At 32.7% G+C, this 19,716-nt stretch overlaps 2 protein-coding genes across 2 annotated transcripts in view; both read left to right on the top strand.

The window, feature by feature from the left end:
* LOC127865107 (protein RD3-like) overlaps window positions 1-19,716 on the top strand; it is a 575,560-nt gene that overhangs the window by 325,036 nt on the left and 230,808 nt on the right. The gene's annotated exons all lie outside the window — the stretch shown is intronic.
* On the top strand, window positions 3-15,636 carry LOC127865079 (uncharacterized). Its single transcript, XM_052404969.1, has 11 exons — window positions 3-127; window positions 3,441-3,561; window positions 3,933-4,077; window positions 4,577-4,709; window positions 5,314-6,716; window positions 8,344-8,413; window positions 10,012-10,070; window positions 10,349-10,394; window positions 12,666-12,744; window positions 14,492-14,553; window positions 14,904-15,636. Exons 1-11 carry the CDS (start codon window positions 65-67, stop codon window positions 15,462-15,464), a joined length of 2,742 nt encoding a protein of 913 aa, XP_052260929.1. The 5' UTR covers window positions 3-64; the 3' UTR covers window positions 15,465-15,636.

Raw genomic sequence — 19,716 nt, 5'->3', positions numbered from 1 at the left:
CTTTGACCTTCGTTCGCGCGGACGCGTTAGAAAGCATAGATTTTCTTTCGTCTGCTTCAAAATCATGAATTGGATGGGCGGTGCACGCAATCGGGTCAAATTTCATGACGAAAAAAAAGCACAACAAGTATGATGCATGTTTAATATGTAAAAAATATAACATATTTATTTTTTGGACTAAAATAGTGTGTTTTTTCTAAGGTTATGTGCTAACATTTTACAATCTCTGCATAATGTGTTTTCGCGATGTGGTACAGTCAAGTTACCATTAGGCATTACCGTAGTCTAGTCAATATAAATTGCCGCCTTAAGAGTCTTTTGATGATTTTTTCTTTGGCAGACTCTTGGATTTATTCTGAACGCGAATTATTTCAGCTATACCGTAGTCCAACTTGTTGACGCTCTCAAATATTAAGCTACTTTTTATATTGGTAATATTTGGAGAAAGAATTTAGCCCATATAAAAAGTGTCTCTTAAAGGGGCCTTTTCACAGATTTTGGCATTTTTTAACTTATTCATTAAATGCTTTATATTGATAAATGTAAACATTGGATCGTAAAAGCTCCAGTAAAAAATCAATAATAAAATTAAAAAAAGGAAAAGAACATTGCCCGGAGCAGGTTTCGAACCAGTGACCCCTGGAGTCCTGCCAGAGTCCTGAAGTAAAAACGCTTTAGCCTACTGAGCTATTCCGCCGAGTACACATACTTGACGTATTTTATACCTTATATAAGCAATCTTCGTAGTTTCACAAAATTTAACGACAAAAACAGAACTCTCCAAATTATTCAATCGTTTCGCGTTGCAACGCTTTATAATTTTTAGGTTTTAAAATCGTCAAAAGATGCATATAATGGCTATATTGGACCATGGTAAATGTTCAGTATTACTGTTTCCTCACAAATATCATAACTAAAACGAAAATTTGCGAATCTGAAACAACTTTTTTCAATTTTGTCAATTTACCAAAGCGTGAAAAGATCCCTTTAACTCTTTGCGCGTCTTATAAATGAGACTACCATTACCGGATCAGTAGTGCAATTAAGTTGTTCTGGTGAAAAGCAATAAATGTTTTGAGACTTCTTTTACACCAGTTTGATTAAATATTACATTATTCATTTATATTCATTGTTTTGTTATTAATTGTTTTCTATATGTGATCGTGTATCCATACTTTAAGCATGGTGTTCTTGTGTGAATTATCTGTTGAAAATCCTAAAACGATCGACAAGATATGGGCATCTTATAAACCATGTTAATTGTTTGAATCATATCAAATCATCGATATTGAACATGCAACATAAATAAAACATTAAGATTGAGATCATTGATTGTAAGAATCAACAAGATTTGCATATGCAGTCTCCGCCAAACATGGCCGGACCGACAGACATGTCCTGTAAAATTTTGTAAGGTCCGGCCTGTCGGTCTAATTTACAGGACCGATTGTCCGGCAAAAAAATGAGAACGAATTCGTCTGTTTATTGATGTTTGTTTATGGCTATGAATGTTTTACGCATTGTAAAAATATTGATCGTGTCTTTATACACGTGCTTTTCCGTACCAACGCTCTTTCTGCTGACGCAATTTCCCGAGAGCACTATTTTACGTTTCGTTTCACACATGTCGCTTTATTTTGCCCTTTCTTGAATTAACCATTCTTAAACATGTCCTTTTTGAATTTACTTTGCCCTCAATGCCCTCATACACTTAATTGACGCGTGTGGAATTTACAACTCAATTGGCATTTAAATGTATGCTCCTCGCAGGCCTGTCTGTCTTGTAAATTTTGATAGTCTTTCCCCAAGTCTGCGTAATTATCAAAGGAATGCTAGTCCAAATCTATGACGGTCTAATCGCTTAACAAGATCATCATAAGTCTTTTTATTAAATGATACAAATATAAATTTGTCTGCTTGTAATTGCAATTGTAATTAATAATTATGATCATCGTCAATTGCACCGCCATGACATTGATACCAGCAATGAAACAGGGTTATTTTACTATTATATTCTGTAGCCAGTGGGTCCTGAAAAAAAGAGGAGGTCATGTATATTTTCCAAGTTTACAGGACCTACTGTCCTGTAAAAATTTGACAAGTTTGGATATGACTGCATATATTTATATATAATATTTTATCAATACGCATATTATCACGCTTGATCTGTTCTTGCCCTAATTCTTAATTTCATTTAAGGTGTTGCAAAATCTTAAACACGAATAAAAACTGAAATGGACTTTTGCGTGCGGAAAGACTACTAAATGGCCTTTAAATTAATGCGTAAACTTCCTACTTTCCAACAGAGTTATAGCATGTGACCGTGAAAAATGTTCATCCTCAATTATGAAACGAGACGGAAGTCAACAAAGTTGTATATACATGTCAGCAAAACATACCGAAATGTTTGACAAAGATAAGCTCCGACTACGACTCAATCAGTGCGTTATAAAGAACAGTCCTTGAAGATGCTTTAGGCAGAATATCATCTAAAAATGTCAACCATTTATCGCAATATGCAGTCTTGAACATCAATTTAGTGATCCGCTATGGGCGGCTATGGGTAATGATCCGTAATGGTAACTTGACTGTATTTATATAATAAATTGTCATAATGAAAACTGCCTAATATATCCATTTTAGTCATGAAAATAGTTGAACAATTATGGTCATTCAAATTTCAGCGTTGTTTTATCCAATTAATTCATTTAATTATTAAATAAGTGTAGGCTTTCATTTGTTGCAATAATCCAACTCCCAGCTACTGACCTTCTTGCCTTCGGTTTTAGCTGAACAGTACGGTAATAACTCATGAAAGCATTTAGAAGAACTAGGGCTTCCATAATTTAAGTTCAAAAGTCTATAGGCTTTATCTTCACCTATAAATCTCGTTTACTAACTTTCTTAAGCGTTAGAAAAATGCTTTCTTTAAAACGACATACATTCTATTATTAATACTGTATACTAGTTCTAGCTCAAAGTATATTAATATAAAGCATAAAAAAGTTGCTCACTAAACTGACTTATCCTCAATATATGTGTGCCTTCCTTAAACTTGTTTGTATTCCAGGTTGAATTGTTGATCATCAAATATCAACAGCAGCATGCAAATAGTGATAATGTAGGAGAAAAAGCACATAAACATTGAATTTATGAACACCACCTCATGTCACCAAATACATCAAATGGACAGTGTATGCCAACCTCATAAATAGGGGAGTTAACTTTTTCAAGGTTCAATAACTTTAAAAAATGCATTTTATACTTCCGAATTTATTTTTCATTTTTCACACAGAATTTGTATGTATTAATTTGCAAAGAATTCTTTTAAAATATCTTTTATCAAGAAAAAAAGCCAAAATTGCAGCAACACCCTTTTAAAAAGTTAAGCAGGAAAAGGTCTTCTCTTAAAATTATAATACAAAACCTTTTTGTTTCAGGAGTTCTTTGACCGTCAGCGCCTTAAAACCTTGACAGATCATTCTAAATCCCAAAAGAAGAAACATAGTCAAGATTTGCTGGCTCTTCACACTGTTGGTAGAGTTCATTCACCATTTCCAGGTTTGCATTTGTACACATTGTTACTTAAATAATACCTTTATTATGAATAATTACAATTAAAATATATGTATATATATATTTGATAAATCAAATCAAAATATTAGTCTGTTCATGTTGTGCATAAAGTGAATGGACCCTTTAAATAAATGTGTCCAACCTCTTAAATGAAAGATCAAATTATATGAAACTAAGCGAAACAAAAGTAAATAGTTCATGACCAAGTCATAATTTTTTATGCCATTATATTACAAATAATTCAAACACTTTGAGTGTCAAAATAACTGTCCTATTTATTTTTTAACAGAACAGAATTATTAATACTAAATAGGGGCCAAAAATAGACGTTGTACATATACTAATTACTCTTCTAGTGAAACAACAAAATGCAAAGTCGATAAGAAAGCTGGATTTGGAGAAGTTTATATCCTGTACGAGACAAATAGAAGATGTTGATTTAGGACCTTGCCCTCCAAATACCAAATCATCAAAAATACTTCTGAATGAAGTGACCAATGGGTATATGTTCTGTATTTAGTATTTTAATAGTACTACCAGCTGCTCGGTATGTTTTTTATAAGAAATATTTTACTTTCTTGTGACCAATAACACGCATTAATATTCAAATGATAATATTGATTTGCACAGAATATGAAATCAGGCTTTACATTCAAATTACATACTGTGTCAATATTTTTTAATTAAATGTATATAATAGTAATTGAGCGTAAATTTAATTGCTTCACCAAAATGTGTCCACATTGTTGATTTCTGCTGAAGTTATAAGTTGAATCAAACTTTGTTTTCATCAGACTATTTGCTTTGACATTTATTCTTTGGACATAATTAATTCAAGTGGGAGAGCCAATTTTCATTCAGGTATTAATAAGTGTGCTATATGTTATTCCTTAGTTCATACACTTTAGCATTTATGTATAACAGTTAATTTGAAGGATTGCTTTTGATTCATGATGTAATTTATATTTATTTTAGTGATTATGTATAATAATTTTTGCAGGCATTTAAATTCATCACAAAAAAACAAAGCTCATGACAGTTTGATTCAGACATTTGGATCAGATGAACAAAAGACATGGCATAAACATCTTGATAAAAAAGGAACAGTAACTGTGGTGAATAAATCAGAAAAGGTTAGTTATTAAGAGTGTTTCATAAAATAAGTTAATTCATTAATACATGTACTCAACATTGCAGTCAATCAAAGCATGTCAATCGGTCAATTGGAGAGTTATGTCACTATGTTTTAAACACTAACATTTCAAAATAATCCTGCACACTCTTCAATGAAAGTGTTTGAAGTTTTAATACATGTAATTTGTTCAAGCTTGATGGTCAACTAAAACGCCAAGAAGAGTTATGGCCCTTGATTTATAGCTCACATCCTGAATGTCCAATATTTTTATATGATCTTCATCAAGCTAAAAAATGTGAAACATGTTTTTCACTTAGAGAGGCCATAACAGTTTTACAAACAGCTACATCAGTGTTTGTTGAACTCTTACCTTAGAAGGAGAGGTAAAATTCCATTTCATCATCATGAAACTTTAGTATCGTCAAATTGTCACACATTTTAATGCCCACACAATTTTAGGTATTGTATGTTAATACCAGAGCCAGGGCATATTTTTCTTCAATGTGGGGGCCAAAATTTAGCCACATTTCCAATCCAAAAGTATATAATTTCCCCCAATTTGTCTTTGTAAAGTTCTATCAAGGTAATGTTTTTTTCTGTAGGCCGCGACAAACAAAAAGCTTTTCCTGAATTCTACACAACCCTTTCAATTCAGCAAGCCCAAATCAACTGCAGAATGCAAGCAGAAGCTTTTGGTATTTGAAGACTTCACTACTACCCCTTTGGTTCACTATCAGCAAAAGAAGACAGTTGGTGAGCAAGCATTCAAAAGGCACAAAAGTCATCATAGAGATTTGCCTGGTTACAAAAATGGACAGATTGAACTTATGCGTGGACCTTTTCAAGAGTCAGTACAAGGGAGTCACTCAACCTCTACCCCAATATCTTTACCCCATCAACCACTTTCATTTGACAGAATGAAGCATTTCTCAACAACTGAGTATTTGTCACCTATTAAGAAAGAGTCGACTGTATCAGAATCAGATTTTATTTTTAAACCTCGACCTATGTTTTCTGAAATGCAAGACAATGTATCCCACAACAGTGCTGGTAGTCAGCCTTTTACACCTGTTCCTTTTGAAGACCCATATGGGAGATCAAAACCTTTCTATGCTACAAAAATTGATATCAATGATGATAAGAAATTAAAAAATTCTTTGATGGAAGATTTATACAAAACTCCCAAAATGTCAAGATCAAACCTTATGGACAGAAGGAAGTCACACACCAGCTCTATGTCCAGCAAGAGCACTTCCTCCTTCTCTTCAGCATATGAAAAATCAGATACAGCTGCAAGTGAGTTTGATGTTCAGCACAGAGCAATAATGCAACCAGAGGGTAGATTTTCATCCCTTACTAAGCACTCTCAGAAAACACTTTCTGAAAATAAAACAGAACGACTGCCAATTTTGGAAAGTGAAAAAAATTCAAGTATTCCAGACTCTTTGGACAGTAGGAAGTCGCACACCAGCTCTATGTGCAGCAAGAGTACTTCCTCCTTTACTGCAGCGTATGAACAACCAGATTCAGCTTCAAAAGGTTTTGATGTTCAGCACAGAGCCATAATTCAACCAGGTGGTGGATTTTCATCCCTGACCAAGTACCGCCTGAACATGCTCTCAGAAAATGATACAGCAAGACAGCAAATGATTGAAAGTGAATTAAATTCAAGCATTTCAGAAAATAGTTTCTTCAAACCATCTTTTACTGGAAATGATGAGGATTTTCAATACAGACCTTCTAAAGGGCAAAACAGTAGTGCAGATAGAAGCGCAGAACTAAAAAATACAAGCTATAAAAGTGAATTAAATTCAAGCATTTCAGAAACTAGTTTTTACAAACCATCTTTTACTGGCATTGAAGGTGATTTTGAGTACAGACCTTCTAAAAGGCAAAACAGTAGGACAGATGGAAGTGCAGAACTAAAAAATACGAGCTATAAAAGAAGCTTAAATATAAACAAGGGACAGGAAAGAAGTTTAAAGAGGTCAAATGGTTTGTCAAGGTATGTGCGAGTTTGTACAATTTTATATATTTTATAGTAATTAAAACATAAAATTAGCATTTATTAAGTAAATGCTGTTTAGGATTTATTGAGTGTTTTATAATTGAACAATTTTAATATAACAAAACTGTTTTAATCAGTTTGGTCTGACATGTGTATAGTAACAGTCATTGTAATTACCAGTTTGTCAGGAGCATTTCAAAGGCTAACAATCTATCATGAAATATAGAATAACTTGAGTGATAAAAATATTTTTTAAAAGGAAACCTCAGCAAAGAATTTGTATACGCCTGTTTAAAAAACAACTCATATTATAGAAATAGCAGTGGCTTGCGGATGTTTGGGAAAGGTTTAAGAAAACGATACTGCCTCATTGACAGTTTTAATCTGATCATCATGAAACTTGGTAATAATGCCTCTGGTATAACATCTCTTCCAGGTTTAATAATCATGCAGATGGTGTTAAGCACTTTTGAATCATGGCACTTGAATGAAAAAATAACAACACAAAAATAAACAGAAATATTTACCTTGCCCGCTCATTAACTCCCATAGTTTTCATCAGATCAAAATAAAAATTATATTGTAATGTTTTTGTGCATGTAATCTCTACCAGGTTTGATAACCTGTTCGATTTCATTTAGCACTTATGAATTATGCTCCTTGATTCTTTTAGAATTTGCCAAATTAAAGTTGTCTGCTCTTTTCGAAGTGGATTAAGGTCAAAAGGTTTGCTTGTATTCACCAATCTTGAAGATGCTGCGGATAAAGCAAGCTGGATTGGATCCCGAGCTTGGGATTATTTTTTAGGCTAGATAAGTCAAGGTTGTTGTTTCTTAAAGAATGCAAACAGTTTCCACTCAATAACTTAAGTTCTGATGGAGACATTGAATTCCAATTTGTGTGTTGGTAGCTTACATGGGGACCTAGCTTGGAGTCAAGGTCTCTGTTACTAGAACAATGGTTTCTGGTCCATAGCTTTATTTTTAAAGGAGATGTTACACAGAAAATGTGTGGGTAGATAACTTACATGCACACCATGTATGCAGGATTGGGATTGCATTTGGGACCAGACATTTAAAGGTTAAGGTCTGTGTTACTAAAACTAGAAGACAATTTCCACTCAATAACTTGAGTTTGGTTGCAGGGATTGGGTTGTTGGCTAGTTGGATAAAGGTCAAGGTCATTGTTACTGAAAATAGAAAAACAGTATGCACTTGATGACTTGAGTTCAGATTGAGGTGTTATGCTGCAATTGTGTGTGTATGAGGCTAATCTGCAGACCTAAGTGCAAATTTATTAGTTTAATTAAATAAGATTTTTAATTTGTTGAACAATGAATACCTTGTTTCATGGTATTGTCATGTATCTTGTTGTATCTATAATTGTCTGTGCCATCATTTATATGACACATTAAATCATCGTTTGCAGATCAATTTAACACAGATCTTTAAACTGGATTATATTGTGACAAAATGTGCTCTTGATGCAATTTACCAGCCCAGGTTTTACATTTGTGTACATTTCACTAAATTATAAATGGTTATTTATAGTATAAATTAATTATAGTAGTGAGTACATAATTACAAAATAAAAATAATGACATGTCTGTATTTGATTGTTTTAGTGAATCATTCCCAAGTCCCAAAAATGCTGATGTTTTTCCAAAGCATTGTGAGATACAGATTGAACCACAGGTGTGTAAAATTTACTCATCTTTATAATATTGAGCATTTTACTTTAATAAAGATTCCTTCATTTTAGGAACGTCGTTAGTGATAAATAATGTGATTTAGTGTGAATGTAACTTGCTTTTAACTGCTGTGATTTGTGATATTTTTCTTAATTAGCTTTGCATAAATGTTCTTTATCCATCAAGCAAGACATGCAACATGATGTAGATCTAAGAAATGCAGAAATGGACAGTTCTTTCATTACTTGATAATTGCTTTTGTTGAAGAAAAAGTACTAACATATTTATTAAACCAGGTATGATCATATATGATGTAAAAAAAATAATGAAAAACATTATTATAAATAAATGATGTAGTCTGCAAGATATACAATTCGTATGAATATCTTAAAGAGCGCATGTATAAACTAACTTAAACAAGAAATATCTTAGAAAAGATATTTGGCATATATCCTGACTATTAAATAAAGGTAGAAAATTTAAGTTTTTCCAGTTGTTAAATTAAAAACAAAGGTTGAAGTATTGTTGTGTTCTTTTTTTACTTAATAGTCACATATCCAACGGATGAAATATTTGTTATGCGGTGCATGTATATAAAACTACATAATAGCGTTCGTAAATACAAACTTTACTAGGTGAGATCACATCATATGTGTCCTCACATGATTTATTATGAATTTATTTCTTTGTCAAAGAAAACTATGATCTGTTGATATTTGATTAAGACGCAGTTTCACTTCTACACATTCAAATAACACTGTTACATCTGCGTCATGCGAAAATTGGTCTTATGGCATATGCAGCCAGTGTAGCCAATGTCCGGCCTGCACACTTGCGCAGTCTTGTCATGAGCTGCGCTTTCCTCTGTTATAAAAAAGCACGCAAGGTTTCGTGGTATCTCCTGAGTATCCTCCTCAGTATGCATATTCTGACACTACTGCGTGGATGCCCAAACTGGGTTGGAGCTACACTGGCAGCATATTGCATAAGTCCCATTGCCATATTACTCCCATTGCATGATGAAGGTCTTTAAAAATCTCATTTCAACTTGTTAATGGATCATCAAACTAAGATACTTTCCGATTTAAAATTGAAGTCCGATGTGTTATTTATACCAAACTGGCAAATGTCGGTAGCCTATTCTGGCATATTTGAAGCTAGATAGCTAAACGATTTCCCTTCTATCATGGCCTCTACACTATTTTAGTGGTTTTGTCTCACAATACAAGACAAATTGCATTTACCGATAGGTTTTCTTCATTTTTTTCCCTAAAATAAGTGTTATTTGATATCTTGAAAGCAATACTGTGTTATCAAAATAAGGTGTTTATTGATTGTACATTCCATCTTCCCCTGATGATTTACTGACCTAGCACTGACCCTGAAAGTCTTCCAGAAATTGGGGATGGAACTTAACGGTAATGCGTAATTGTAACTCTGCAAAAATGTGTATCTATGTTTCGCATGAACAAAAGTGAGTAGTCCGCATTTCCATACACTGTTCAGTGTTACATCCTATAGTACTGGCGTTATGTAATGGTCATCTAAGGTGAAAAGCTGGGTTAAACAGCTATGCTGAAAAAATTATGCTTTTATTTTCAGGGTTCTACAAGTGAAGCAAATTGCACAGATGCAGAGATGGTGAACTCTAGTGACCTTTGGTATGACATATAATAACTTTTAGGCTAACAAAACATTACACATGTTGATAATTAAATAGCAGAAAATATTGAAATTATTCATTTTTGTTTAAACTCTTATTACCTGATATGTTCTATGCATATTTTTACAAATTTATAATAAATAATAGCATGTCAGTTGAAGGTGTTAATGTAATATTATGGTGTATAGTCCAGATTCCCATTCATTGGTAAACACGTTTTTTTTCAAAACATTGATTCATAAATTAATTCAAAACCAGAAACTGTGTATATTGCAGCAACTATAAACCACATCAGGAAAGGTCTGAAAATATTATAGATGAGGTATGTATATGAATAATTAGGATTCTTAGCATCAGAGATTTACTTGTGTGTTATAGTTAAAATACTATCACTGTCAGTGCCGATTGCCCCTGAAGTATTGTTGAGACCCAAAATTATGACCTTGACCCTCAAAGATGGGGAAAACAGACAAGTTCTATTAAGTTAAAAACAAATAATAATATTAATGTCCTCTTGATTTTCATAATCAATGTTATACTGATTTCTTTGCACAAGAAATTGAAACCAAGGGCATTAAATCTGTAAATATCAAAGAGTTATGGTTCTTGTTCTCTTGTTCTCACTTCCTCTAAATGTTTTTTCAACTTTTATTATATGAAGTTGCATTTGACTCCATTTGTTGTTATCCCCTGCCAAAGGTGTTGGAATGTCATTTGGAGTTGTTTGTTCCTTCAGTCTGTCTGTTTAAAACTTTCCAGGGTTGCATCTCAGGAACTATATTAGATTTCAACCTGAAACTTCATATGGTTATAGATATTGATGAGGATAAATGCCATACACAAGAATCATAAACCCTATACACTTTCTTAAATAAAAGTTCTTGCCCTGTGATGTTTTTGCATGATGTAATTTTTCAGGGCTATATCTCGGGTATTATACAAGATTTCAACATGAAACTTGATGGTTGTATTGATATCAATCAGGAGGAGTGCCATGCGCATGAACCATAACCCTACTGTTTCTTAAATAAGAATTGTTGACCTATGAGTTTTTTTGTTACTAAAATAAATCTACTTAATTCCGTATTTTGTAATGCAAGGCTTTATTTTAGACCTGATCTCATAAGTTTCATTAAACCTTTATTAAAATGTATAAAAAAAGATTCTATAAGTAGTTGTGTACAGAGTTTTGCCTTGAAAGCTTGGAAAGTGCACCCATCTATAAAAAAATGTATTTTGCGGAAATATCAGTTCAACAATTTTGTTGATTTTTAGCTCGGCTGTTTTCGAAGAACACTCGAGGTATTGTCATAGCCTGCTCGTCGTCTGCCGTCCGCCGTCCACCTACAACTTTGAAACTTCATATGTAGATGCACCTTGATGAGTTCTACATGCCACACCCATTTTTGGGTCACTAGGTCAAGGGTCAAGGTCACTGTGACCTCTAAAAAATAAATAAATGATAAGCTTTCATTTATTCAAAACTGCATCCGCAGACGAGCCTTGACACCCGTTATGCGGTGCTCTTGTTGAGTTATGTTCTGCACACTAAAATTGGGATCTTCCCAATATCTGAACATTATGAGTTGTAATCAAAATTATAGAGTGCATAAGAAAATTTACAAAGGGCAATAAGAAATGGCTAAATATTAAAGAAAGAGTTGGGTAAATAGTAAAGAAAGAGTTATAGTACTGGTACTTTTACTGCACTTCATCTCAAAGTTCTTTGTCAATTTATGGAATTTCATTTGAATGCATTGAATGCTTTGTGAGTTATTCTTTGCACAAGACACTAATACACTATGTAGTTTAATTCTGCACAAAAAGGAAAGGGCAATAACTCTGAAAATACTATAGAAAGATTATGGTTGGAGGACCCATCACTTCCTCTCAAAATATGTCTTTGAAAATATGTAATGTTATTTAATCCCTTCATTACTTACAAATTAATTAACCACAAGCAATACTGTAAATACTGAAGAGCAAGTTGTTGTCCTTGTATTTGTATACAGTATCAGGATCATTTCAATACCAGTTCAATACTTGTGTTATGCTAGAGACTAGAAAAGGACAAAAAAGCAAAGAGAAATATCTCCAACAATAATGAGAGTTGTAGTGAATGTACTCTGCAAGTCCTCTCAATGTTATCTATCAATGTTTTATTAACTAAGATAGTTATAGGTTTCACATTGCCTCAATGGCAATACATTTTGGACCGACAGGTATGGCTCTGTACTTTGCACTTTCACTGAACATCAACTATCATTAAAAAAGTTCCTTTGAATCTTTTCAAAACTTTGTGCTCTGAAAAGAAGCAGGATAGATTGATTAAAGTTTGGATAGGACAGAACATTTGATGGAATAAAAATCTTGTTTTGAATTAAACACATGTGCAATATATATGTTCTTTTGCTTGTGTTTGCATTAACATGTTTTTTCAAACATGTATGTTTTCTAGCACCAAGTTTAATATTTTCAGTTTGCTGATTTTTCGTTTTAGCCTTCTGATGCATTGTATTTTATCCCAAAGCAGCTAAACTTGAAATTATAACTTTCTAACTGACATATTATTTAATTTTTGGTACTTTGATAGATAAAGCAGTTAGATGAACAAGATCGGGACAGTCAGGACAAGTCACAAACAATTATAATGTCTTCACTTTTGCCAAAAGGTAATTATTTAATACCTCCGTTTTGTTAATACCTTAAGATTACATTTTGTAACAACCTGGATCAGTTACTTAAATTATCAAATGAAATTAAGCTCATAACTGTTCAAAAAACCAAGTGGTGAAGGCTACTGCTTTTTTATCAAAGGAAGCTTGGATGAAACTTTTTCTTTTTCTTTCTTTGTTAAATTATATTCTTGTTTTTATATTGTAATTGTTCACTTGTAATGTTTAAATCTACTTGCAATTGAAGGCATTATCAACACACATGAAAATGCCCTAGTCTGTGAACAAGTTCCTTTAAATGCTTAAATTTTGTACTATGAAATTTTAAAAGAAAAAATCCAGATCTATGTTGTAAATAATTTAGGCTTAACCAAAATGATTGGAAACAAGAGATGTGTTTGTCAAAAACACAATGCCCCCTATTGCGCCGCTTTGAAGCCATATATTTGACCTTTGACCTTGAAGGATGACCTTGACCTTTCACCACTCAAAATGTGCAGCTCCATGAGATACACATGCATGCCAAATATCAAGTTGCTATCTTCAATATTGCAAAAATTATCGCAAAACTTTAACCAAGGTTAAAGTTTTGGGACACACACAATGAATGACAGACAGACGGGCCAAAAACAATATGCCCGCGATCTTTTGATCCAGGGGCATACAAAATTTCAATGAAAGCATTGGATCTGGAGCAAAATGAACCATATGGGCGAAAACCCCCCACTGTTTTTATATTTCTTTACAAATTGTAAATGTCACAATTCTTAAGAATATACATGTATACTCATTTGTTGTATCCATATCTTATAAGGTTTAATATTATAAAATATTTTTGATTGAATTAGACGTATTACAGATGATTGTAGAGAATATTATTTCCTATATAGTATGCAACATTATATTGATTGATTTTGCTCAAGAACATGTTTTTATGCCCCCGGATCGAATGATCGGGGGTATATTGTTTTGGGCCTGCCTGTCTGTCATTCTGTCTCCAAACTTTAACCTTGGTTAAACGTTTTCAATAATGAATAACTTTTGCAATATTGAAGATAGCAACTTGATGTTTGGCATGCATGTGTATTTCATGGAGCTGCACATTTTGAGTGGTGAAAGGTTAATGTCAAGGTCATCCTTCAAGGTCATAGGTCAAAAATATGGCTTCAAAGTGGTGTCCAAACTTTAACCTAGGTCATAACTTTTGCAACTTTTGCAATATTGAAGACATCCTTCAAGGTCATAGGTAAAAAAATATGGCTTCAAAGTGGTGTCCAAACTTTAACCTTGGTCATAACTTTTGCAACTTTTGCAATATTGAAGATAGCAACTTGATATTTGGCATGCATGTGTATCTCATTGAGCTGCACATTTGAGTGGTGAAAGATCAAGTTTAAGGTCATCCTTCAAGGTCAAAGGTCAAAGATATGGCTTCAAAGCTGCCCAATAGGGGGCATTGTGTTTTTGACAAACACATCTCTTGTTCAACTCTACTACAGTCTTGCACTCTTACATGGAAACTATTAAAACACTTGTTTTAATAATAATACAATGTAATGGGAGAGTTTCAATTCATGCATATGAGATTACCACTACCACAACTTGTTTGTATATGCGCATAAATGCCTACATTATTAACTATTTTGACCATGTAATGAAACGTTGTGTAACATGTTCATATAAATACAGTAATGATATTTAAAAATGCTTAGTTAGTAATTTTGTAAATCAAATAATTTTACAGATGGGAAATGCTCAGAGAGCTTTGAGGCTGAAGTATACCTTGACAGTGAGCATAAACTCATGGTACTATTAAAAGCTTTAATATTGAATTTTAACAACAAATAAGTGTATTAATCCAGATACCAAAAGTCTCAAAAGACTTGCCTAGAATTTGTTCATTATCTTTTTTGTTAAGTAATCTACATATATAAACATAATAAATACATACATTTCATCATTTCCTGATTACAAGGCATATAAATGATAAGACCAAGCAACAGAAATGATTTATTTTTTTTGCATTATTGTTATTGACATAGTCTGGTGCATAATATTCTCATTTAGTCTTATTCATATCCATAGCAGTTGGTCTATGAATGATGTAAGATAACTTCCATTAACTGTGTTAGACATGATTCAATAATTTTTATCAGGAAGAAGACATCAAGTACTACAACAATCATGTGGCTAAGCCACCAGTAACAGAAGAAGGTAATGCAGCCTTTCAACCTAAAAGACCAAGTTCATATGGATCTAGCCATGGAGAGTATTCGTCATCTGTCTCTCCAGTGTTCGATCCTGAAAAAGAGATTGGAATCCCAGGTGATGAAAACGAAAAAACATTAAAAACTTTTATAGAATCTAAAAAAAACACAAATGTAAATGTAAAAGAAACAAGTTATATCTCACAACCGTTGCAACATTTGCACAAGTACTCAAAGGTGGAAAGACATTTGCAGGATCCAGAAATTTCCTCTGGGAAAACTCAGTACACTCAAACAGAGAGCTGTCACACCATGTTCAATGATGTAGCAACCTCACCATTGCTGCCAGCAGGGCCCAGTCAACATCATTCTGGTACTCAGTGTGATTTGTATCAAGAAGTGTTCAAAGTTCCATCTCTGAAGAAGATTGCAGGAAATTGCTTTGCTACCAATTTAATACAGTCAAACAAATCAGCCAATGATCCAAGAGTCTGTGAAAATGAGCCTTAGAAGCATGTTAAACATGTTTATGCTACATGTTATAGTATGTATGACACTTGCTTGCCAAAAAAGTCGAGCACACAATTGAAAATGATATTTTCAACATTTTAAAATGTGTGTGTCCAATTTAATAATAATTTGTTAACTCCGTATTTTCAATATTTTTAATTGATATTCTTATCATTGTTTATTTACAAGTCTGTTTTTTAGATATGCTCTTATGTTAGTGTAAAAATATTTACAAGAAGTAATCAAACTTAAAAAAAAAGAAGTAAACAAAATTCAAGAAAATGCAAATAAATTCTTAGCCATTTATTCATCAAATGCTATATGCCTTCACCATGGGTTACTCCTGCAGGCTGAATGTTAAATGCAGCTATTGATGTTTTATTTATTTATTTACAATAATTTATTTGTATAGTATATATCAGCACATTCAATTACACGTACAGCTATCATATTAAGTTATTTTAAACATATTACAACTTACACATCTTAATCTTCTCTTTCTCTATATACTTTGAAGCAATGGCGTACATTTAAAAAATACTGACTGCCTTATTACTGTCTTATTTCTTGATATTTCTGTTCATATCCCCTTGATTGTTTTCCCAAATTAACAGACAGCATTTCCAGAGTGGACAAAAGTGTTTGTGTGATCTATTTTGCCCATAAGAGAAATGTCTTATTGCCAGTCATTTCAGTTTATTATTCTTAATTGTAACTTTGCCACTAGGGGTCTTCAAACTTTTTGAGTACCATTATATTGTTGTCGACTTCAACCTGTTTGTTAATATGTTTGAATTTACTTCCCTTCTGTCTGTAAGCAATGGTACAATAGAACACAATTAAATGAAACAAATACATAGGAAAGTAAAAATATATATATGCAGTTTGAGCCATTAGATTCTGTATACATTTTATTTCCACACCAGGCTTTACACTTGTGCATCAGTCCATCCGTTACATAGGCATGAATGTCCCAAAGCTTGTGTGTTCAAATCCTGTTTTACTGCTGAGTGAATCTATCGGAAACTTAAACGGCTGAAATACTTGATGTGTAGATGATAGTTAAGAAAGGAAAGAAAGGAATTTTGCTACAACCAGTTTTGGTAGCCATATAGCCAAACATATGTTTTAACTTGTCTTAAATTACTTTGTGAATCTCACTCAACCATTAAACATAGATTGGCTTTCATGTGAAGATGATCAAGGAATTTTGGCTGCAACGTTTTTTGGTTGATTTATTACCCTCTGTTTTTCCATAATAGAATATAGAGTCCCAAAATTTTGTTTTTTCAACTCCTCTTTAATAAATAGGTGTATCTCTGGAAATCGCTCAAACTCTCACAGAAGAATGACCAGAATGATATAAAATTTGTATAAAAAGGAATTTAGGTTGCGATGAGTTTTGGCAGATTTGCTCTTTGCATGTTTTGCCAATTAAGAATATATATAGTCCCAAAAATTTTTTTTTCTCTTGAACTACTGGGTGGATCTTTCTCAAGCTTTCACAGTTGAATGACCTTATTGCGTTGATGATTGTAAAGAAAATAAGGTCTTCCACAAGTTTTGACAGAATTGTGGACCTTTGTCTGTTCTTTCACAATTTTGTCGGCATCAGTGTCTTTGAAACATGTCTTGTTACATTGTCATGAAAGTTACAACACATCTAGGCGACCTAGATTTCTCTATAATCAAAGTAACATTAATTTAAATGTAATTTTTTAAGACTATAAAATGTAAAACTAATTTAGATGCATTTTGTATTGATAAAAATTACGGTAAGTAGCATTCTCTATGGAAAAAAATTATCCCTAAACCAATATAAATCTTTAGCATATAGTGGATACTATTGTAACTAATAAGGTAATATTAATAACAAACAAAAATATTCTGTCTCTGAAAATTCCTATTTCAGTAGAAATATTTGGAGAAATAAGCATGCACAATTTGTTAAGGTATTACCGTAGATCATAATAATAAGTCATTTTAAAGTAGCACTTCTTCTGTGTGCTTATCAAATCTATAAGATTTTAGTGTTATGGTTTACTGGGAAAGAAAATTGCCTGGCAATTGTAAGGAATAAGATGTGACATTTGTTCATAAACTATAATGTCAATTATGCATTAATACATATCTAAGAATGGCATGATCCTGTTGTAATTTCACTGTTTAAAACTTTAAATGCATCCAAAGATTAATTCAGATTTTGTTGTCATGATTATTTTCAAGAAGTGCCTACTCAAGTTGTTTTGCTTTAGGAAACGCCTATATTGTTCATTCTTAACAGGGGCTTTTATCTCATTAAAGTGAATATCTTTAAATGCCTAGTGTTCCAAATTTGTAAGAAAGAAAAAAATTGTATAAGATATAGATCATTTAAAAGCATATTACTGTAACATGTTGGTAACATAGCTAATAACAAAACACATAGTACCGTAAGTGTATTACATTGTAGATCACTGTTATATTGTTGGTTTTTCTTCTATTGTAGTTCACAAACATATTCTTTGATAAATATTGGCATCACATTTCATTTGCAATTTGCTTTATCATTTGCAGGAAAAGAAACTCTCCTTTTGTAATTTATCACACTCATAACGCATATAAACACACAGTATTTGCCCTTATTAAATATTACTAAATCAGATGAAAAGTATATTTACGAAGAAAATTTACATACTGCTACATTTCTCGACAAATATAGCGAGACATTAAATGTCTGGGGACATGTATAAATAAGATCAGGTAGTGGATAGCCTTAATAGAGCTGATAGTCACATAACAGCTGATATTCACATAAAAATTATGTATCCTGTCAAAAGTACATGGCTTTTACAATTTAATAAGCAAAGATACATACAAGTTTTAGTGCCAAGTATAATAATCTATAATCATAATCAGTTCTTGGATAAAGGTGGTTAATCTGAACAAAAGCTTGAAAATACTGCAGATGTTTAATACAAGTTATGTTTTTTTTTAAATTCTTAACAAGTCAAACAGCTTTTATCATTCCCTTTTTCGTTCTGTTCATGGTTTATCTTATTTTTGGTCAAATAATGGAACTTAAAATTTCTATAGCCTCTCTTAAATATTCTCAATTATCATTGGTGTGCTTTTATTCTGATTTCTACATTAGTAAAACTTCTTAAGCTCGAGGTGTAGGGTTAGAGAGCAACACCGCAATTTAGCATTTTAACAAATCAAGGGCAATACCTCTGAAGTATCTGGTGCAAATTGGCTTAAATTTGGCCTCCATTTTATGTCATCAAACATTTGCAGTAAGTTTGGTTAAGATTCTATGAAAACTGTACGAGTTAGACATAAGGGAGCAAAAAGCAACCTTTCCAATCGCGCAACCATCAATTTATATAAATAGAACTTAAAAGCTGTCAGCATGTCCAGTTTTGTTTGTTTTAATGTGTGTATACCAATTTTAAAGATAATTAAGTTAAGAAAAATAAGAGCATATATCAATTTAACTCTAATTAAATTCTTCTAACTGACATTAATGAGAACAGAGCCACATCTGTTTAAAGCAATCACGAGGTGTGAACCATTTACAGTTCTTATACAGAGGTGTGAATTACCTCCTCGACTTATTTTTATCAAAGCGCTGAAGGCACTGAATTTGTTCGCTGTTGTATAATCTTAGACGCAACTCAGTTTTCAAAATTATGTTATAGCTTTTTATATCGCAAGTTTGTAATGACCACAACCCATTCAAATTTATAAAGAGTGTGTATTAAAACACAGGTCGAGATGTGTGTTGTTTTTTTCAAATCATTGATACAGCTAATCAGTGTGCACAGGCTAATCTTATTTGACATGCATTAAGCCCCATTTTCCCTGAAAGCAGCCAATATGTACAGATTTCAATGATAAACACTAGACTGGCCAACATTGTTTTACGAGCTGTTAAATACACACTATGTAGTGTACCATTGAGAACAGGCAGATGCGGTGGTTACAGCAGACGCTTATAGCATTCTGGTCTGCTTAAATTTAATGGATATATCCACACAGGCAGTCACGCTTATGGTTCCTACCGTAGCTAAGGCATACCGATTTGCAAAATTGCATCTGCATTATTTGCGAGCTAACGCTCACAAATAGAAATTGAATAGGAAAACTATGTGCTGGAGTTGTAGATGCTCTAGAATGTATTATTTTATTCTTATTCAGGATTTAGCTCGGACTGTTTGATTTTTTAGCCATCATAGATTTTCGAGTTTTCAATGCTTGAGATGAGAAAGTG

This window comes from Dreissena polymorpha, chromosome 1, assembly GCF_020536995.1.
Source record: "Dreissena polymorpha isolate Duluth1 chromosome 1, UMN_Dpol_1.0, whole genome shotgun sequence".
Classification (NCBI taxonomy): Eukaryota; Metazoa; Mollusca; class Bivalvia; order Myida; family Dreissenidae; genus Dreissena; species Dreissena polymorpha.
The sequence above is the reverse complement of the archived record's forward strand: the minus strand, read 5'-3'. Positions and strand labels throughout refer to the sequence as shown.

Bases quoted from the DNA above. Each gene is read 5' to 3' on its own strand.
- LOC127865079 (XM_052404969.1), top strand. From the start codon at position 65: ATGAATTGGATGGGCGGTGCACGCAATCGGGTCAAATTTCATGACGAA. The intron at 8,414-10,011 runs GTGTGTAAAATT...TTTTATTTTCAG, and splicing joins AGATACAGATTGAACCACAG to GGTTCTACAAGTGAAGCAAA. The intron at 10,071-10,348 runs GTATGACATATA...TGTATATTGCAG, and splicing joins GTGAACTCTAGTGACCTTTG to CAACTATAAACCACATCAGG.